We start from the raw sequence: 22,521 nt of genomic DNA, 5'->3' as shown, positions 1-22,521 counted from the left end.
GACTTTCCTTCTAATAAGGAACTGTAGATTTCATTTACTAAGGGCATGTCCACATTTGAGCATTATTTAGCTGTAAATCCACTTCCCCCCTCCTCCACTTGAATTAGACAGGAGAGTTTCCCACACACTTATATTTGAATGTGATTATGAGGAGCAGTTTTGATATTTCTTGTTTGTGCCAATAGGCGTTTCCTTTTGTATTTATCCCCCTCCCCCCCAATTTGTTGATTCTGTTATGCTGATTTTGTACCAGTGAGACATGAGCCAGTGTGGTGTAGTGGTTAAGAGTGGTGGATTTGTAATCTGGGGAACCAGGTTCGCTTCTCCGCTCCTCCACATGCAGCTGCTGGGTGACCTTGGGCCAGTCACACTTCTCTGAAGTTTCTCAGCCCCACTCATCTCACAGGTGTTTGTTGTGGGGGAGGAAGGGAAAGGAGAGTGTTAGCTGCTTTGAGACGCCTCCGGTTAGTGATAAAGCGGGATATCAAATCCAAACTCCTCCTCTTCTTCTTCTACACAGACAGCTGTGTGCACAGTGTCTTTTTTAAAAATTCCCTGCCTCAGAAGCAATAACCATTCTGCAAACTGCATCTAAGTGTGCCAGATAAATAGACTTTCTTCTTCTAATCAAATTGTAAAGCTGCCTTGCACACACCCCTGGAGGTATTCTCACTGCAAACTCCCTGAACTTGGGCTCCTTTGGGAGAAAGGGCAGCATATGCATCAAAATAAAAAATTAATAAATAAAATTGGAAGATATAATCCTGTTGAGGCTTCTGTGCCTCCAAATTCCATCCACTTCTGTGACAAGAAAAGCTATAGCCATATTTATATTCCCCATTATAGTGGATAGGGGAGGGGGGAAACAAATTTTCATTTTTTTATAGATATATTTTGTTCTAAATAAGGAGTTGAATTGGAAAGTCACAGAGTGATTCTAATCGGCATTTCCAAAGCTACAGATACAGGTACAAGTTGAATCTTGATACCAGTGCACACTCCTAGATAATAATATTTTGAGAACATAAATAGGTGTGTTGAGATGTGATGGACTTGTGGCTCCCCTTCTGTGGAGGAATTTAAGTAGAGGAGAAACTGAATGGTCCACCTGCCAGGGATACTGTAGTCTGTTGTATCCTGCACCGAGCAGAGGATTGAACTGGATCTCCAGGCTCCCTTCCAGTTCTATGATTCTAATATCTCTAGAAGAAACCTATATTGAGGTTTTGATAATATGTCCATCAATTAAAAGTCAGGTTAATCAGATAAGTATTTCATTGAAGCTTTCCTTTTGTTATATTCTCAGTGCTATATGCATGGAGAGCAAAAACAGATTTTTCTCTTACAGATAGGTAGCCGTGTTGGTCTGCAATAGTCAAAATAAAAAAATTCCTTCCTGTAGCACCTTAAAGACCAACTAAGTTAGTTCTTGGTATAAGCTTTCGTGTGCATGTCTCTGAAGAAGTGTGCATGCACACGAAAGCTTATACCAAGAACTAACTTAGTTGGTCTTTAAGGTGCTACAGGAAGGAATTTTTTTATTTAGATTTTTCTCTAAACACAACACTCTGAGACCATTGGGTTTGCTGAATGTTCTTAAATGTCATAGCCTTGCAATCCAGTTTTGCTAAGCGATCTGAAAGACAAGTTGGGTCTCCGTAGAGGGGTCCCCGTTTGCTCCTAAATTGTGTACATTCCACAGAAACTTTTAACTCCATCTGTTAAGTATTTATAGACCATAACAAATATGATGTGGGAGTGATGGAGACCATATTTCCCCCATATCTGATTTGTAGTTATTTTCCAACACAATTGCAACGTCCGCCTATCCAGTGTCGGTAGGCAAAGCTGGCTCCTGTGTCTTTAATTAAAAGCTCCTTAGTTGACAGTCCTACACTTTTAGTACTTCCTGTTGTGCACAGTGTGATTGCTGATAATTTGCCTGTTAATTGACTTTCAGATAGCATTTCTTAATTGCCTCTTAAGGTCAGTTCCTGGGCAGGAGTGCTTGAAAACAACATTTCTGCCCATTATATTTTGTTTTCACTTCTATATACTAAAATACTGCTATTTCACTGTAAAAAGGGAAAGGAGAAAATGATGAGAAGTTAAAGCCTCTTCTAGAAAAGAAACTAACAAAAAAGGGCAATTACGAAAGGCTGTTCAAGAGGCAATTAACAGACTCAGTCAATAATCCTTCTGATCCACTCAGTAGGAAGCCATCAACAGTAGTTGCAGGACATCAGCTTGAAGTATCCTTCTTGCTTTACTAATGTCCAATGGCATTCAATGCTGTAATCATTCTCTTACCCAAAATTTAAGCACACATTCTAAAATGCGTATGAGGTTCTGAAATGGATTGCCAGCCAGTGTTTCAGGCTGAGACTACTCACTCTTAATGTACTTTGAGCCTGGTCACACAAGTTTTTTGTATGGAATACATTAGTGCATTCAATTTCCTCAAACCACACAGAGTTCATCTTGACCCTTTAGCAGTCTGTGAAGTCGGCAAGAATGACAAGGCAGAAAGGCATGCAAAATCCCATTAATATGGCCCCAATCCCACACTCCATCAATATGTTACTGCTTCCAATTATTGATACAAAGCTGTGCTAAACTAAAACTGGAGGACCTTGTTTGTGCGTGTGCGAGTGTATGAGCACATATTCATGATTGCTACCATGTCACATTCAGAGCAAGGACAAGCTGCAATATCTTCAGCTAACACTATCAAAACAGTAAGCGTCACAAGTTTACTAGTATTCGTCACTTTGCCATACAATGGATAAACCTGAAAATAAATTATGTTATGCATCTTATAATACAGATATACAGTGCTATATGTGACATTATTTTGCAGTGCAGTAATGGACAGAGAAGTCACTCTCGAAAACCAATCTGCTCACTATGCACATGATCATAGCCAAGTCTCCTTTCTACATTGTAATATCTGAAACTACAGCTTTGGGGGTTGAGGGAGTAAGGTAATTGAGAGAGTTGCTAGCATGTTAGGAAGGATATTAATAAACAATATATCCTCTCCTGCCACCCTGAACATTCCCACACGAAGGTGGGGAAAACCTCTGGCTCCAATGTGGCCCTTCAGGACTTTCCATTCAGCTCTTGGGACTCTTTCCCAGGCCACACCCCTCACTGGTCCTTCTCCATGTCCTCCTTGAATGCTATTATACCTAGCTGGTATGTGTCCTTACATGTTTGGATGGAGAGGGCCTTATGTGTTTACAGAAGACTGAAATATATCCTGCTGTAGAAGGGTAAGAGTCACATTCATTGCCTGCTCCATCCACTTTTGCCTCTGGTCCCACACACCCCTAGCATGCAGACCCTCACACCCCAAGTTTCCCCACAAGGGACTGCATCCTTTGGGCTGGAAAACATTCCCCATCCCTGCCACAGATGTACCCTTTAGAAACTAAATATCTTTGTCATCATGACTATTTGAAGAAGACAGTGTCGCAGTTTCACTTTACAGTGGTATCTCAGGTTACATGCGCTTCAGGTTACAGACTCTGCTAACCCAGAAATAGTGCTTCAGGTTAAGAACTTTGCTTCAGGATGAGAACAGAAATCAGCAGGTTTAAGAGATGCAGCAGCGGGAGGCCCCATTAGCTAAAGTGGTGCTTCAGGTTAAGAACAGTTTCAGGTTAAGTACGGACCTCCAGAACAAATTAAGTACTTAACCTGAGATACCACTGTATTTAATAATTAAAGATATTCTGATTTCCAGCCTCAGTTTAATAACAGATCGTTTATATCTCTTGGCTACATTCACTTTCTTCCTAGGTGAACTCCTAACGATGCATGGACAAGAGTCTTCACATTTCTGTGTCATACCAGTTGGTATCCTATCCTCAAGTAATTTCAAAGCCTTTTACCAGATGTCAGATTTCCTTTCCAAAACCAAATATTACTAACGTGGCTGGAATTTACACGGTCACAATGATCATCATGATCAAGATACATTATAGTCTCTCATTACCTTGTAATAAGAGTGGCCAGGCATAGCCATAAAGTTTCATGAAGTTCTGAAGGTTCTGAAGACTTTGGATGTTTTATTAGGTGAAACAGTTATTCTCCATTAAAAATAGCATCGAGTTTCATTAGTAAGTCTAATTTTTCCACTGTTAAAAATGTTCCGTCTCATCAGGGAGTGGCAGATAAAGTCTGCAAAGTTTTATGGCCTACTTGTCCCAAAAAAAGAAGCCACCTCAGCCGGCTGAGGCTGCAGCTCTGACCATTCTTTCTTGGGAGCAAGTGCCATTGAAGTCGTGACACCTCAGAATAAACATGCTGAGGATTTGGCTGCAAATAACTTTACTCTGTGACATCGAATATGACTATGCAATAAAACCCGCAGGTTGGTGGGATATTGAACCATGGTGATGTTATAGCACTTAGCACTTCTGGACTTCCACAGATGTCAGAGGGAAAGCTATTTTTATTTTTTAAATGCTGGAAATTGAGTTTGCCACAAAGAACAATTTAACACGATTCCCAAACTTTGGAAACAGAATGTGGTCTTGGAACTGATTGGGAGGTGGGAATTGTTTTTCTGGGTGGAGGGACTGGCAATTTTACATTCTTGGTGCAGGATCAATCCTTTGTAGTAGGATCGTTTCTGTCTGAAATACAGGAATATGCTTTTTTCCTACCCAGATATAGCCATTTAATAGGCTTTAATTCCAGGATTTGACGGTGGAAAGGTAAATGTTCTTTTCTTTCCTATTTTTCAGGCCTTGCCCATCTGAAGCATTTTACTGCTATCAGTGGAGTGGATAAAAGGAGAGGTATAGAGTATTAGAAAAACCTTTCTTCTGTTTTAATAACCAAGCACAGAGCTAGTATAAAATTATGGGAGAGTCAGGAAAATACAGGATCCACTTAATTCCAGGGTGCCCATGTAAAATTATTAGCTCTATAAGAACTGAATACAGAAATCAATTCCGTACTCTGGATTCTGTTAGATCTTGAATTCAATTTTGTTAGCTACATTCTCTTCTACTTTTACCCCTAAGGTCCAGTCACTTCTACAATTACTCAGGCATGTACCCAGAGGAGTTCAGCAAGATCTGAGTGCAGCGGTCCTTTCCCTTCATCTCCGCCCACTTCCTGCAGCTCCCAAATCTTCTCCATAGGATTGGGGGACACTTGGTAGCAGATTTTGGGGAGGAAGAGTACAAGGGCTACAGAGGAAGAAGAGAAGCTGGAGGTCCTGTTGCACAAGTGGATTTCCATTGTGGAAGGAGGTGAACAGCACTGGATGTTGCCACTTTAGGACAACTGCACAAAAATTATGATAGACTTTACCAGCATTGCCCATCCAAAGTTAAGCACTTGTGGCCTTGTTGATTTCTATGGGGGAGAGTTAAGTGGGAGTTTTAAAATGATTAACTCTGTCTGAATTGTGCCCTGTGTGCTTGATTAAATGCAGTTTTGACAGACATGTTTAAAACATTTTTGGCACAATCTTTGGCCACACACATGCACTACAGCATGTCTGCCATTACCAGCAAACAGGAAATCAGTATTGTTCTTACTTATGTATCCGTCTCCCCAAGGCGCCAGTTCTTGATATTCCTTCTCCATTTGGGGAATTTTGGCTGAGAAGCAGAATAAAAATCCAGTAAACAAATAAATCAAATATAACAAAATATCAAACTTCCCAATTCAGATGAAAATTGAAGGGGAATTACAAGAAAATATTTCTCCAAGGGACAAGTGGGAGAAATAATTTACCAGCTCTTCCCTACCCACCCTCCTCAAATATTGTCTGAAAAAAAGGAACATCTCTTCTGATTTACCTAATGTGATATAGCTGAAATCCTGAGGTATTAATTAGAGTTTAAAGAATCTTCCCCCACCCATATGCTACAATTGCTTGGTCCAAAGTGATCCATAGAGTTCCAGTGGTAATTTTTATATTGTTCTGAATGCTGACCAGCCAGGCTGGTGACATCTTTTGCTAGGAAAATTGCAGGTTACTCCCTCAGGGTGGTTGTTAGATATTTGTCTTTCGCAGGGATGGGGAACCAGTGTCACTCTTGAAGTTCGTGGATTCCAGCTCTCATCAGGCTCAGTCAGCATGGCCAATTGCCAGGTTTAATGAGAGTTGTAGTCCAACAACGTCTGGAGGGCCAGAGAATCCCCATACCTGGTTTAGGGAACTAATTGGTAGAGGATAGTTTCTCGATCATCTCTTAAAAGTAAGGGCCATTTTAGGGAAGGAAATTCACCACCACCCCCAGTTAGGGTGCTCTTAGCATTTGGTGTGGGGAGGGCTGCCATTTTGGAGAACAGAGTCATTCTGAGGCAGCGAAAGAAGTGGTGCAAGAAAGATAAGTTGTGAGCTGAAGGCACCTCGGGGTGTAGGTATTGCTTTCTGGGGGGGTCTCATGTGGATCTTGTAACTGGTAGGAGTACTTGTGCTGTTTACTTCCACCTATGCTCCTATTTTTGCAAAAAAAGAAAAAGAAAAACATTACAAAAATCCCCTAAATCTATTATCTCTCTTCCAAAAGGTAGGCAATCCCAAGCAGTGCTATCACTGGAACTTCTGATTGCTTGGGAAATGAGGAGACAGCCACCCGTAGCACTGTTATTTTTTGCAACTGGACACTTTAATACATTACTAATGTCATGATAATACTTTCCTAAGGGTGATATTGCTTTTCCATGTATTTACAGTGATATTTCAGAATGGACAGTGCTTGAGGGTGGGTGGGTGTGCAAAGTAATGGGAACTTTATAGGTAACTAATAAAGTATTCTTCCCACCCCCCACCCCCATGAGAAGTCTGGATGGCCCTATCCATTTGAGGATGAGTGCTAATCATCTCTTAGTGATTGCTTAGGAACAGGAAATATGAAGAGTGCTTTAAAAATAAACCTTGCAACATTCATATGCCGCTGGTTACAAGGCGGTAGAAGAACACACAACAAAGTTCTCTGGAAATTTTCAGGGTGGATATTATGTTGTTAAGTGGCAGCAAAACTGTAACACGGGTGACATCATGTTTGCCCTGCGCTGGTTTCCAAAACCATGAGGTAACTATAAAGTCTGGAGCATTTGTAGGCCAAGTTGGCTCGGTGTGCCCCTGATCCTCATTCACCAGCTGTCATGCCCTTGATCTTGTGGAGCTGATATGGTTAACAGCTTAGCTTGGCCCACTGTGGGGCTGATATGGTTAACAGCTTAGCTTGGCATACCAGGTCTGTCAGTGCAGGAGGACATTAACACCATGTGGTGAGCACCGCTTGATCCACCTCTATATTGGGTTTCATCACGAGGATCTCAACTATGTGACCCAGAATATTTGGCCTAATGTCAGGACTCAGGAGAGGCCTGGGTCTATTGAGCTGTTTCACCAAGACTCCCTGCCCTCCCATCACCGCTGGAATCTGATCCAGTTAATGGAACGTGTGAGAATTTTCAGCTGTCCCAATCGCACAAGAAATACTAAGAGCAGGGCCTGTGCTGCGCTTATATGTATATAGGAGCAAAGGGTATACAATCAGCCTAATTTCCTTCTCTTACATATGCAACAGGTCCTTGTGTATTTTTACTAGGACTGTGAGCCAAATGTCAATAATCAGGTTCTTTAATGTGGTTCTAAATCTGACGGAAGTATGACAAATTTGTGCTGGGACTGTTGTTGGCTCCTGTCATATTCTGTGGCCATGATTCTCACACTAAGGAAGGGGAGGCATCACCCCCCCGCGCGCTCCTGGACCATTCAGGTTCGATTATATGACCATGTCTGACTCCTCTGGGTTACGAGAACACCCCTCCAGTGCAGTCCCCACTGCCTCCACCCCATAGGAACCTGTGGTTTGGAAGAGCTCAATGGCCCTTTAATTGAGCATGGTGGGGCTAATAGGACGTAGATGGTCAGACAGCCCTCAGAAGGCCCCTGTAACATGCTACTGAGACAGCTAATCTCCTAGAGTGAGGTCAAGCTGACATTGGCTCAAGGAGCTGTCCAGTGGCTTCAAACTATCCTCCCTGAGTCCCCAATCTGCAAAAAGACATGACAGCTTCCTGGCTGGTGAGGATATCTTCATCTACTTGGGGGTGTGGGGAGTAAAAAATATGTTCTGATTCTGGAAGCTGGGGGGCAGCTGATGCCTGGGATATCCCGAGTACCCAATGCCGCCAGCTCTGAACTTGGGCAACCTTCTTACTGAGCTCAATAGCATCTGCTGCTGCAGCCATCAAGAGTTTGTTTGACTTCACTTCTCCCAACATGATATGTCACTGATAGCTGCCAACAATTTTCTTTTACACTTTATCGAGGACATCCTCTCTGAATAAGAAAATGTGTACGGGCACAGAATGAGCATTAGAAATGTGAATGAAGAGAAACCACTGGGTGAACGGTTCTGTGTCCCTTGGGCGCAAGTTTCTCTTTTGCAGATCTCTACTACCATCATCCCTTGTGTGTACTTTCAACACTTTTATTGTCCACTTCATGCACTGGAAGTGGTATGTCTTGCACTTGTGCCCAAATGAATTCATTCATTTATAAAATTGTCACTTCATCCTGTGGTGTAGTTTTCATTTATTTTCCTATCTATCCAATCTTCCTGACAAAACTGCCAGACCAGTTAGGCAGCCAGCATATGAAAGGTGGATTGGCACAAATGTGTATTCAACCTTTGCAGAAGTGGAGCTAGACTAGAACTTTCCTAGAGAGATGACCAAGGGGGGGGGGAAAGCAGTCTACTCGGCCACCCTAAAGTGGAAGGATTATGAGGTTTAGTGATAAAGTCAATAGCTGCTGAAGTGTTTGCATTCCCTTGTGCCTTATTGCGAGACAGAGATGGCAGCTCCCCTATAGTTTGCTTATGTTGGGTGATACTAGAATGTTATTTCCTTACACTAGGGACAAACATGTAGGATAGAAACTGTATTTGTGCTTTGTTGCCTCCTGCACAACCTATGTTCTTATTCTACATCTTTGGTTTACTTTTTGGACATGCAGTGTTGTGTGGTTATTTGTCGGCTAGAGCAACAAAGCAAGCTGGTGACCTTTGGGGTATGACTCCTCAGAGGCAAGAAGGGGGGGGCATATTTTCGCACATCTTGAAGGGCTTTTGGTTCAGGGCAAGCACTGATGCTGCTGTTTCCTGGAGAACCACGATGCCTATAGAAGCCGGCTTACACTGGCTTTTGTGCACTTTGGAGGGACAGATCCTTGTGCACAGGTGAGAACTCACTTGAGTTGGTTTGGGCTATTATTTTTTTAAAAAAGAACATGACTTACTTGGAGGGTTTAGATGCCAAGGTTTCTGTTTCCAGAAGAGCTGATAATTAGGAAGCCATTTTAATGTGAAAGGCATTCAATCTAGGCTCATTTTTTACTAACATACCTGCTTCTGGGCTGTGCTACTTGAGACTGTAAGTGGAGACTCTCATGACTGAACAGAAGTCCCTGAACAAAGGAAACTAGCACATCGGGAAGGAAGCTAGACTAGAATCCTTCTCTCTGACATATATTTTTCCCTGTGCAGGGATTCCTTTTGTATGAAGGAGCACCCTTTATCATGTCAATATGTACCAGCAGGTCTGGTGTACCATCTTGGTGAGACCCAGGTCATAGTGATAGTTATCACTGCCATCTATTTTGTGCTTTAGACTTCTCAAAGTCCTTCACATCCATTACACTGTAATCCTTATACCAAGCTCATAAGGTCAGTCAGTATTATTTTTCCCATACTGCAGACCTGCAACAAAGACTGCAGCACTGTGAATTCATTCATGGCAGTGGCAAGTTTTCAACCAGGGACTTTGTGATTTATAGCACAGCCTCTTGTTTACTATGATGCTTGAAGTCTCATCATGATTATGATTTACCATTTAATCATATTTCGTCTGGCTGCCACAAATTAAATAGCGCAAATTTTAAAAGTCTCATGCATCAAGGTGATACTTTGAACATCCAGTAGCTTTTCTCAGAACTGATGCTCTTTGTATAAATAGAACATCAATATGAATAAACAGATGTCATTCTAAAGAGCTTCACAAGCTGGTGATATCATTTTATTTTTTTGAGGATGGTGTCAGTGCTAATTAAAGGAACCAGGACAATCTCCAGGCTATGAAAAACATTCTCAGAAGAAGCCGTGGGAGAAAAGACCAGCTAATTTCAAAACACCCCTTAGAGACATATTCATTGAGAACCCAGCCCCTACAAATTCCTTTGCAGGAGGTGTGCAAGAAGAGTGGGATAAAGTTTCCCTACTCATCATCCAAGGCAGTTCCTCAGCTTATCTTATGTGATCTCATAAGCCCTATGAAAAAGAGGTTTTACAGGAAGGAAGGGACAAACAGTTTCCAAGCCTAAGAAGCATCTTCCAGGCCATGATTATATCTAGCCTCTTATGTCATCGGAGTTGCTATATCTCCCATACTTAGCCTGGAAAACTTCCAGAAGTGACATTGGATTGGAGCATTACATCAGCAGTGCCAAAAGGTGACTGTCCCACCATGTCTTGCTATAGACTGTACATTGGAAAGAGCAGAACGGAAACAGCCATCTTGCCATGAATATGAGGTATCTGGCTTCAGCTGATTTCATGTAGACATTCATGTGGGAAATAAACTGTAGGTTCAGCTTAGTCCACCACTCATTATCTGAGTTGCTGTACCTTGAGGAACACTACAATGAGTCCCATAGCATGTAAGACTTCTGCCTGGCCAGTACAAGAATATCTCCTATGTAGGCTTTGACTGTCTGAATCTTTCCTTAATCTAAACCTATTGCATGTTGCCTTATGGGTGGTATTCAACTAAGTTTTACTCAGAGTAGTCATATTGAAATTAATAAACATGACTAAGTGAGGGCCATTAATTTCGGTGGATTTACTCTGAGAAAAAATTAGCTGACTACCACCTGATTTGTTCTATGTCTTCAGCTACCAGTAACCTTTGGTGGTAGACAAACTGCACACTCCCTGAGCTGTGTAGCTATGGCATGCCTATGGTCATTGGAATAAAACCCTAAATTGGGTGGAATTCAACATAATGCAACAATACTTTCCCCCCTCTCCCGCTGCATGCATCTCTTAAACCTGTCCCAAGGGTTTCCCCCAACCTCCAGAGCAGATTTAGTTAATGGCGCTGGGAGAGGAGAGAAGTAAAAGATCTGTTGCACGAACAAACCTTGTTTCATGCACCCAACAACTTGGTTGAATACCACCCACACTAATTACAGCCATCACTTATCTATATGTGTTCTATTATTTACACATCTGCAACATTTAAATTGCCAAACCCTACAGTACCAACTTTATAGTACAGTACCAACTTTATAGTACAGTACCGCTTTATAGCGGGAAGGTAAACGGCGTTCCGTGTGCTGCGCTGGTGCAGGCTTGCCAGAGCAGCTATGTCACACTGGCGACGTGACCCGGAAGTGTCTGTGGACGGCGCCGGCTCCCGGCCTCTAGAGTGAGATGAGCGCACAACCCTAGAGTCTGACAAGACTGGCCCGTACGGGCAGGGGTACCTTTACCTACAGTACCAACAGCAGTTTGCAGTCCCTTTTGTTGTGTGGATATTTATTTTCTCATGGGTGCATACAAAGAAACACCCACACACCACTTCTGTTTATTTATTTATTAAATTTGTATACAGTGGTACCTCAGGTTACATACGCTTCAGGTTACATACGCTTCAGGTTACAGACTCTGCTAACCCAGAAATAATACCTCGGGTTAAGAACTTTGCTTCAGGATGAGAACAGAAATCGTGTTCCGGCGGCGCGGCGGCAGCAGGAGGCCCCATTAGCTAAAGTGGTGCTTCAGGTTAAGAACAGTTTCAGGTTAAGAACGGACCTCCGGAACGAATTAAGTACTTAACCTGAGGTACCACTGTGCTCTGGTCCATGGGGTCACGAAGAGTCGGACATGACTAAACAACTAAACAACAACCACTGTACTGCCCTTCATCCAAAGATCACAGGGTGGTTCACAACATAAAAATACAAAATGAGAACACAAAATACATAAACAAAAACAAACCAATGATCCCCCTCCCACAAACACATTTAAAACACCATAGAACATCAATCAGCCAAATGCCTGGTTGAAGAGAAATGTTTTTGCCTGGCACCTAAAGATATGTAATGAAGGTGCCAGACGAGCCTCCCTGGGGAGAGCTTTCTAGAGGAGGTAGAAATGTGACACATTTTAGTCACTTATTGACCAGCTTGCCCACAATCTGCTTCTTGCTTAAGTTCCTCTAAGCCTGTTGAGATAGTTGTTGACTCATCAGAGGAGGATGATAAAGAATCTTCCAGAAATAGCTTTCATTAAATAACGACTGGCAACTTGTGTCCAGAGGGAGAGCAGTGGAGGATGAGCACCTAGTAAGATTTACAAGGCCTCTAGAGTTACCCACATTATCCTGGGATAGAGCTCTCTCACTTGAGGATGACCAGTGAATGGACTACGTAGGTTTTATATCATTGCACTAGGTGATACGTTCCATCAGAGTTTGTTTATTATTCTTATTGTATTTTAATATGATGATGATGTTAAGCTTCTTTCCTATTGTTTGATCTCCTGGTTGCCCACTGGAGGGCACCCACATCTGTCTTTATTGCAGAGTCAAGAGGAAGCAAACAGCAAACAGGAATGGTGATGCCTTCTGTTGAACTTACCTCTGCTAGTGGGAATGAACAAATGTTTAGGTTTCAAAGACAGCTCTTTGTCGGTTTAACTTTGGAAGGTGGCTTGCAGAGGAAATCAGAAGAGCAAAGTCTATACTAAATCTAATTAAGACATGTCTAGGTTCACAGCAGTGGAACTATGAAGATAAAACACATGGAAAATTGGTTTCACCAGCAGGTCTTCTAAGGAAGAAATACATTTTTAGCTTTTTACAACAGTGATAAGTAAACCATGGGGATCCCTAAGGATTGTATTGAAATTATGCTACTTAGCAACTACTCACTTGGAGTCTGGATGAGTAGTGAGATAAGCAAGTTTGTTGATGACACTGAATTATTCAGGCTGACAGATTCTCTAAAGATTTTATAAAAGGAGTCAAGGCAATATATACAGAACAGTAAGCAAAATTGATAAGTAAATAATGTATTGACTGAGAATTATAAAATAACTAAAGGCACTAGACAAGGCTGTCCGCTGTTGCCTTTATTGTTTATATTAGTTGTATAAGTTTTGGTGCAAAGAATAAGATACAATCAAGAAATTAAAGGAATATGGGTGGGACAGAGACAATATAAATTAAAAGCATTTGCAGACAATGTGGTGATATCTGTAGAAGAAACAACAGAATTTACAGCATGTTGTGATTTAAGAGCAAATTATATGAAAATGTTATATAGATGGTACCTAACACCTAGCAGATCAGCACAGCAAAAATGTATATATCAAAACTGAATAAGTGTTGGAAATGTAAAATTGAAAGAAGGTACCTTTTTCCATGTGTCTTGCAATAAGGTTAAAGCTTACTGGGAAATGATATATAATGAATTGGGGAGAAAAGTTTAAGATAACATTCATTAAAAAAACCTTTTCTCTTGGGAAGTATGGGTTCAGAACTACCTAAACAGTATAGAAATTTATTTATGTGTGCAACCACAGTTGCAACAATGTTATTTGCCCAAAAATAGAAGGAAGAAGAGGTCTCAATGAGAGAAGAATGGCTACAGAAACTAATGGAGTATGCAGAAATGGCGAAACTTGCTGGAAGAATAAGAAATCAAGATAACAATTTTTAAAGAAAATAATGGAAATGCTTTATTCAGTATTTACAAATAAACTGTAAACAGATCAAGACGCTGGGAGGATTATTGTAAAAACCTGTAGTTTCAGAAATATATATGAGAATAGATGAATAAAACAATAAGCTAAGACAATTTGGAGCATGAAGAAAAGGACGAAAATAAATGTAAAGAACCGCAGAAAGAGGAGGAAGGGAGTCGAAGTTGGAAATGTTAAAATTATGGTTGAATAATTGTTGCAATGTATATAAATGAAAATTATAAAAAGAGTTCCAAAAAGACACTTCCAACATTTATTGACCGATGAGCTTGTAGTTCTTGAGAGAGCCTGTCACATAGTAAGGCAAACCCCTCCCTCCCTCTCTCCTGAGAGAGCTGAGGCAGCAGCTCACTGCTCAACCTCTGCTGTTTTAACACTGCTTCTGATATGCAGATGTTGGATCCATATCCCATGATTTTAGCTTGCTAGGAGGATCAGCCCTATCACTAGACAAATGGGGTGGGAGACAGCTGTTTCAGCTCCCCTCCAGTCATTTCTTCTCACCCCCCAGCCAAGCTGTTCCCTCCTCATGGAGGACAGAGCTGTGTACGCCGCCATGCGGTCTACCCAACATCCTGTGGAGTGGGGGAGGGGGCTGCCATCTCGTCCTTTGCCTCAGGCAGCAGAACCTCTTGGGCTGGCCTTGTACCTTCCCACCTCAGGAAACGTTAACAGTAGATTTTAAAAGCTTGGCTGAAACTGTCACTGAAGCCCACGGGAGTTTTTCCTCAATTAAAAGCGATTGCATTTGGCATCACAAAAGCAAAGCAGCCCCCTAATCTCTCAGACTCTGTGGTTTGTCTTACATAAAATACATGCTGTACTTTTTTGGTGCCAAGGGAAAATATTTAAGTCCTTATTATGTGATAAAGAAGATGAAAACTTATTGGAAAAAGCCTTCGGAAGGAGTATTTTGGTTTGAGCGAAAGAATTCCTTCATTCTCTACTACAGTTTGTTGTGCGGATGCCAGGAGCACAGCTCAGGTGACCAGCACAATAAGGTGCTGGGCAGCTGAACTGAATATTTGGGTAGTTTTGGCAAAATCCTAAATTGGGAACAGCTGTGCACAAACGAGCAGGGTTCAGCTTGCTGACGCTGCCACATTGTGCTGCTGTTACAGTTTGTCCTCCCTGGTATCTGATCTCGGGTCAGGAGTATTACTTTTTACATGCATTTTTCAAGGACAAAGGGAGAAAGAATGCCATGCATGTTCCAGGCTGTGCATCTTCTTCTGCAGCTGTCCTGACCATGTGCAGGACTGTGACTGGCCATAGGGGCATTGTTAGCGGTTAGCTGGGGGGGGGGATGGGACTTCCAGATCTTTTGTTGTGGCCTGAATCTCCTACCCCTGCCCAACACTTAAAAAAAACTTTTTTAAAAATGGACTTACATTATAGCATTCCTCCTGAAAGTCGGCCTATACATCTATACATATAGATGCAAATTTAGAATATGTAAATTTAATGCAAGTTTTTGCCATGTGTCTGTTCCCCTGAGTCTTTCAAGGATCCAGCAGCACCTCTAGCAACACCACTGGCCACTTATTTCAGGGTGGCTAGGGACTTCTTTGGGGGTTCCTCCTTTCTACAACCGTGGCAAAGGTAACCGTAAAAATACTCCTAGCTAAGCTCAGTCCTGCAACCTCAGTGTGTTTTGCTTCACACTGCTGTTTGTGCATGTGAAGTGGACCAAAAGAAACTCACTCCACAAAATGTGTTGCCTTCCAGGGCCCAATGAACTCCCGTGAACCTTGTGGTAAGCCCTATGGCCTGCTGTTTCCTTGGGCACTAGCTATACCGTAACAGTAGCTCTCCTCATTAGAGTGCATCATGTGTGGGAGCCATGAAGTCATGGCAAAGGCTTGTAGCGCCACCTGGTGCCTCGCTGACCTTGGTGACCTGCATGTCCGTGCCTTGCAGTGTATTAAGTGCATACCCTTATATGGAGTTATGTCCCCCCTCTGGGCAGTAATAACCTTATATGGGAATGGGTGGGTTAAAGCCATGACCGGATGTAGGTAACTTGAGACATTGGCAAACGGCCATGTGACAGGAGAGAACAAAGGATAATAAAAGAGACCGGAGAGGAGAGAAGTTCGAAAGGAGCTGCTCATACCATCCAGAAAATATTGCTGGCTCTCTGTCTTTATTTTATGCTAAACTGCGCCATTTGTGACGGCTGGCTTCCATCAATCATGTGATAAGAGTTCAGGACCTATTATTAGTTGTGTCTTTTTACAGCCTAAAATATAAACTTTAAATCTCTTTCGTGCGACAGCCCATTTCTCTGTGCAATTAAGGTAAGGGGGAACAGGACAAGGAAGGGGCTGGGAGCTTGTCATTGCCTTAGGTATGCGAATGGCTCTTGTTGCTAAAGGTTTTGCTCAAGATATCTGTGAATTTTATATATTTGCGGCCATGGAGAAGTCCATTCTATGCTCATAAGTGGAGCCATTTTGACCTAATGTACCTTGGACAGATGTTTGTCAAAGCCTTATTACTTCATCTTGCTTTAATCTCAAGGATGATTTCTATCTTGCCCATCAAACAATTTCAGGACAGCTTACAACACACAAATAGAAAACACAGTTAAGACCATTTAAAAACACTTATACACACACCATACAATAAGATCTATAGACAGCAAATCAATTTAGAAAAAGCAGTGTAAAACCACCTGCAGAAGTAGAACACATCATCTTAAGATTAAAGCCTGGGGAAATGAAATGCGGTGCTAAAATTACACCAGGGCAGGAACTTGATAGCATCAGAAGAGCCTACTGGATCAGACCAGTAGCCCACCTAGTGCAGCACCCTATTCCCACAGTAGCCAATTAGATGTGGGCCTGTGAGAAGTTGACAAGCAGGAACTGTGCAGGAGCCCCCTTCACACCTGCGATTCCCAGCAACTGGTGTTCAGAAGCATCGCTGCCTCCTGCCATGGAAGGAGAGCAAAGCAATCACAGATAGCATCACTTGCCAAGAATCCTCCTTTAAAACCATCCTAGTTGTTGGCCATCGCTACCTCTTGTGGGAGTGAGTTCCACAGCTTAACTATGTGGTCCCTGAACAAGAACCTTCCTTTATCTGTCTCAAATCTTTCAGTGTTCAGCTTCGTGGGATGTCCACAAGTTCTAGTGCTGAAAGGAGACTAAACTTTTTCTCTATCCACTATCCTCTATCTCAATGCCATGCAATTTTTAAATATAAACTTCTATCATACCATCTTTTCTCGAAACTAAAAAGTTCCAAATGCAACCCTTCCCCATAGCGGAGTTGCTCCATCTCCTTGATCATTTGGGTTGTTTGTTTGTCCAACTTTTTATAATGGTTAGTAAGTTTTATAGTGGTGTGTTATAGACGTGTTTTCATTTGCTGCCTTGGGTGGACATAATCCGGGAAGGCAACATAAATATTTAAAAATGAATACCTTTGGGTCTGTTCTAGGGTGCACTCAGCTCACACCGAGCAACAGTGAGCCCCAGTAGGCCTGGTCAGAGTCCTGCATGAACAAAGTGTGTGCCTCAGAATATTTCTTCGTATAATCTGCATCAGTGATCAGCAGTTTGTAGCAGATGTGCAACAGCGCCTTGGCATGGTGTGGAAGGTACTCTGAATTGAGACAGTTTGCAAATTCCTGCTTTGAGCCTAACTCAGCCTCATCACTTTACCCCCGTCACCACCACCCATTCCTCAGTACAGTGGTACCTCGGGATGTGAACGGGATCTATTCCGGAGCCCCGTTCACATCCAGAAGCAAGCATAACTAACGACGGCACGTCTGCGCACGCGCACGTTGCTTTTCAACGTTTCTGCGCATGCGTGTGACATCATTTTGAGTGTCTGCGTATGCGCGAGCGGTGAAACCCGGAAGTAACAGAGCGCAACTTGAACGTGTTTAACATGAAGCATATTCAACCTAAAGTATGACTGTACAATGTAAAGGTAAAGGACCCCTGACAGTTAAGTCCAGAATGTAGAGGCCATGTAAAGTGCTCCTTGGGCAGATCCTATTGGAGCAGATCCTTGTTTAAGGCACCAGATCACTTTACTAGCTCACCTGTGGAGCTGTGTGAATTCTTCTAGAGGTTCAGCAGACAACACAGTCCAGAAGCTTGAAGGTGGGGGGCAATGAAGAAATGGAGATCAAACTTGAAATGCAAGTGGCAAACATTTTTAAACACCTGGCCATTCTAATAGGTTTTTTTCAGTTTTTTCTTTTTCTCAATAATATTTTTTTAAAAACACCTTTACCTGCTTTTATATACAGAAGAGAGCAGCATGGCCCAGTTTTAAACATGAGTCAGTTCAGCTATAATGTTAAACTGGGGAGGTGGGGAGAACCTGAATTCAAATCTGCAATGCAACCCTTACACTTGCTAGACAGGACTTTGGGGGCAGGTGTCCAGAGACCTCCTCAGCAGAAGGGGCAGGAGGACCCCCCCCCCCCGCAACACACCAGAACGTCTTACAACACTCCACACACTCCCATTTAAACAACCCCCACCTCCTCACCCACAACTGTTTCAAAGTCTCAACAGATAAAAATGGCCCAAGTTAACCCACCGCTGTTCATAGTTCCCCTTCTCATCCTGAAGCAAAGTTCTTAACCCGAGGTACTATTTCTGGGTTAGCGGAGTCTGTAACCTGAAGCGTCTGTAACCCGAGGTACCACTGTAATGTTAGCCTCATCTTTCTAAAGTCATTTCTCCACATGCTGCTGGGAAGTCTCTTCGTTCCTCTTCCGTTATTTGCCACTGTAACTGTTGTTAACGATGGGTAGAAAGTGGGAGGAGGGAGCAGGCGGTATCAGTGCTGTATATGTTATTGCAATGTTTTTAAAGGTGGAATAAGTCAAATGATGGGGGGGGGGGTCAATGAAGCCCTTAATGAAAAGGATTACAGAAATAATAATTGTGGCTTTTGCTAGCTAAGCCAAACCAGAACAATCGTAAGACTGGTGGTAAATTATGACAAATTTAGCCAAAGGAATAATACAAGTTGGTATTCTGCTTTCGATTTGGTTTTCTTTTTTCAGTCTTTGTAAGACTTCTGCCCACGTGAAGGTTTCTCTGCTGCCACTTTACAACTAACTAAAACTAAACTAGTGAACTAAGAAAACCCGACTTAACATTTGTTTAAAATCCCTTTCTTCTTACAATCCATATCACAATACTCCAATATTGCAAAATGCCTAATAAATAGGCATAACTATGATTGAAATGTTGTGCGCACGGTTTTGAGAATAAGCTTCACTGAATACTGTGGATGCCTTAAACATCCAAGTGGGAAAGTTAAGAGACTGGAAAACGCTACTGATGAATAGCCACATCCTTCCTTTCTCTTGTAAAAGGGATCTATTTCCACCTTTGCCTTTACTGGTCCTGGTACATTGTTCTAAGAATACTTTGCTGCCCTGGGTTGCGTCTTTGGCTACTGTGGCTGTGATACCGCCAAAAACTTGTTGACCTCCTAGGAATGAGCGTATTTGTTAATTTCAGTTTTTCTCAGATTTTTTGTGTTTGCCACCTTTCTACACCAGTTTGAGATTTTTTAAGAAAGAAGTCCTCATTAATATACTTTTTTTTTTGCCAGCAATGTTCTCTAACACAATGCATTTTAAACGTTAGTTTCACTAATATAGGGATTTTTGTGCATACTTTCCCCTAAAATCCACCTAAATCCCCTAAAATCCACTAGTTTTAGTTCAAAGAAGTATGAATTTCAAAAGATAGCTGTGTTTTGACTGACATATGTCTTCAACAAGTGTGAAGTGGGTAGGGTTGCATTAAAATGTGAACAGAACTGGATTTCTCCTCCATCCCTACCACTTCAGGTTCCCATTGACCATGAAGCCCACCATCTCCATTATTGCCTTGACTTGAGGATTTTAGGCTTCAGAAACCGACCTCTTCCAGCCTCTGGAGTCCTATGCTGTCCTTGTTGTCCACCCGTACAAAGACTTTTACCCGTTTCGCTTAAGGGTTTACGAGACTTTCCAAAAAATGCACTTGCGTATACAATCCCGAAGACTGCAAAGCACGTGAAATCAGACTCACAGCAAGACTGTCTCTTTCAGGCCCAGTTGCAAGGCCTCTGTAGTCTTCCTTTGGCAGGAAGCCATGCAGACATGACGGAGACCTTGGATAAATGTGGAGGGAAGCGCAAGTTCTGTGTCCTTAGAGGCTGTAAATGCCAGGGTGTGTATGTATTTCTGCCTGTGTGTGGAGGGGTACCATTTGTTGATAGCAAAGGGCAAAGAAAGTAACAAACAAAAGGATTCTCTCCCATGGAGCTTCAGGAATTTATATTGGCTCATAACCCTTTGAGAACAAGCGCCCCGAGCAAGCTGGCACCACATGAGAAACAACACTGATAGCACAGTGCCCTTTTGCATTTTAGAGTGGGATCACTATGTACTAAGGGAACCGTGCCACTGATTACCAATTAATCATGCTCTGAAAGCTTCACAAGTGAAGAATCCCACAGGCACTTCTTTCTTAAAGAGGCAAAGGCACTGAGGAGCACAGATGGGGCAGGGAGGGAGAAAGAAGCACAGAGGGAACCACCAAATCGAGGCCGTGCAAAGTTTGCTTGGCATTTGGAATCTCATTATTATGCTTTTTGTTTTTGAAGAGTTTTTCTTTTTTTTAAAAAAAAATCTCATAGGAATGCAAGAGGCTGGCAGCAATGGTTGCGGCAAACGGTAATGTGGGCAGGCATTATCCACAGCAGGCTCTTCTGTATATGTGTAGCCCCTTGTCATTTTGATTTATAGCTGCTCTTGCTGCTTTCTTATAGCTGATGAGGTTCTACCATCCCACCACCCGTGTTTCAGTTCTGGATTGATTTCAGGCTGATAAAACTGGGGTGCCCCTTTTCTCACATGCTTAAGGATACCAGTGTTTTTCCACAATGTGCCTTGCCCCTGTCAATCTTGCCAAGTGGCACCACTGGTTACTGCAGCCTAGCTCTTGGTGTTATTGGTGGCAGTGGCCTATGCTTCTGCATGCATGCAGTTTTGAATGGTTTTTCTGGATGATGTGGGGTGGGGAGAGCACAATAACACTGCTTTGACCCAAATGTTTTTCGTTATGTGGCGTAAAAGGGAAGTAACCTTTCTCACTTGCAGATAGGCTCACATTTCTCTGAAGGGGGTAAATGTGTGCAGTGGTACCTCTACTTACGTTCACCTCTGGTTACGTATCCTTTTCCGGGTTTTGCCGCATGCGCAGAAGCGTTAAACCGTGCCACGTGCATACGCAGAAGTGGCACCTCTGGATACACACACCTCAGGATCTGACTGGAGCTCCGGAACAGATCCCGTGCGCAACCGGAGGTACCACTGTACTCTTGAGTTGGTGAGAGGGGAGCACTCATCTTCCAAGGAACATAGGAAGGTGCTTAATATCTTTGGTTTATCGGGATCAGATTTATCTTCCCACTGACTGGTATGGGTAGGGGATGAATTTAATTAAACTCACATTTAAAGAAGAATCTGCCTAATTCACACTTCCTGGAACAAGGCCTTTCTTCGAAATTTGCAGTTTTCTGAATTTTGCAATGTAGTTCCCCAGCTATGTAATATGTACAAAGATGCATATACTGGGGTAAAGTGTTGATAAAAATACAAATATTAATCAAAATAATATGCAGAAATCCAGCATTTTTATGGGGAATTGTTTTGCAAAAATGTACATGTTGGGCAAAATCGCATTAAAATGGATATATTTAGCAAAATTTGCATCAAAATGGTGATTAATTTTCATGAAGACTTTTTTAAAAAAATTGCACGCTGATGTGGAAACGTGGAGCATTGAGCTTCAGACTGTGGAAAAGCCCCAGAAAGAAATGGAGAAAGAGAAATTGACAGATTTGCCTAACTCTGCTGAGGGGCAGCACCAGGATTTCAGACAAGATCCTTTTCAAGCCCTACCTGGAGATTTTTGGGGTGGGATGTGGAACTTTCTGCATGCAGTGCATAGACTCTACAGAAGAGCTATTGCCAAGGATGTAGGAAAGGAGAAAAGGCTCGTTTACAAGATATCAATTCAGATCAGAGTAGGAAAGAATGATAAACAAAAGTTAGGGGCGTGCCATGGAGGAAATAAAACATAAAATACAGCTTGATCCATTTGCTACGTGTTAACTTAGAGGAAGTTCCCCAGGCCTTGCCCCCAGCCAAGGGTTGAAGTTTCAGAAATGCATCTCTGTGATGTGGTGAGCTGTTGGCGTGGGGAAGCTATTTTCACACTTGGGCAATTTCAAATGAGTGCCTCCCAATGTGAAAGAAGATGTGAGGCATGCCCTACATGGATCGGCTCTCGTGCTTTAGGAGAAAGATGGACAGTTGTACTAACTTTGCTGGTCATCCATGAGAGACTGTGACTGGCTCAAGGTCGAGGAGTGCTACATCTGAAGAAGTGGAAATTTTCATCTTGGTTTATAGAGGCTCCATAGCCCAAGGGCTTGAGAATACTCACTCTAAAAATAAGTGGGCTGACTGGGTCTATTTGGGATTAGGACTCTCCAAAGCCAGAAGAATCAAGTTTTCATTCAAACAGTATTTTATTTCTATTTGCCTCAGGAGCCAGGGATCAGATTATTTGCCCATTTGCTTGTACAGTTTGGTTCCATGACACAGTAGTCAAAATGTCATGAATTGCCCACTTTCCTCCTCCTTGGGCTGGCAGCCTTTGTGCCTCTACAAAAG

At 42.4% G+C, this 22,521-nt stretch overlaps 2 protein-coding genes across 3 annotated transcripts in view; one reads left to right on the top strand and one right to left on the bottom strand.

Annotated features, from left to right (window-relative positions):
* LOC310697348 (uncharacterized protein) overlaps positions 1–22,521 on the bottom strand; it is a 330,617-nt gene that overhangs the window by 137,622 nt on the left and 170,474 nt on the right. Inside the window, exon 4 of one of the 2 annotated variants that reach the window (XM_083483932.1) lies at positions 5,101–6,468. The exons of the other annotated variant lie outside the window; for it this stretch is intronic. Coding sequence (XP_083340058.1) covers positions 6,321–6,468 — 148 coding nt within the window. The 3' untranslated portion in view covers positions 5,101–6,320. Of the gene's footprint in view, positions 1–5,100; positions 6,469–22,521 lie in introns of those variants that run through there. 2 annotated transcript variants of the gene reach the window in all.
* Positions 1–22,521, top strand: part of BOD1 (biorientation of chromosomes in cell division 1) — a gene marked incomplete at its 5' end in the record, with an annotated part of 61,647 nt that overhangs the window by 23,706 nt on the left and 15,420 nt on the right. The gene's annotated exons all lie outside the window — the stretch shown is intronic.

The sequence above is a fragment of the Podarcis liolepis genome, assembly GCF_965112155.1.
Source record: "Podarcis liolepis genome assembly, chromosome: 2".
Taxonomy (NCBI): Eukaryota; Metazoa; Chordata; class Lepidosauria; order Squamata; family Lacertidae; genus Podarcis; species Podarcis liolepis.
The sequence above is the reverse complement of the archived record's forward strand: the minus strand, read 5'-3'. Positions and strand labels throughout refer to the sequence as shown.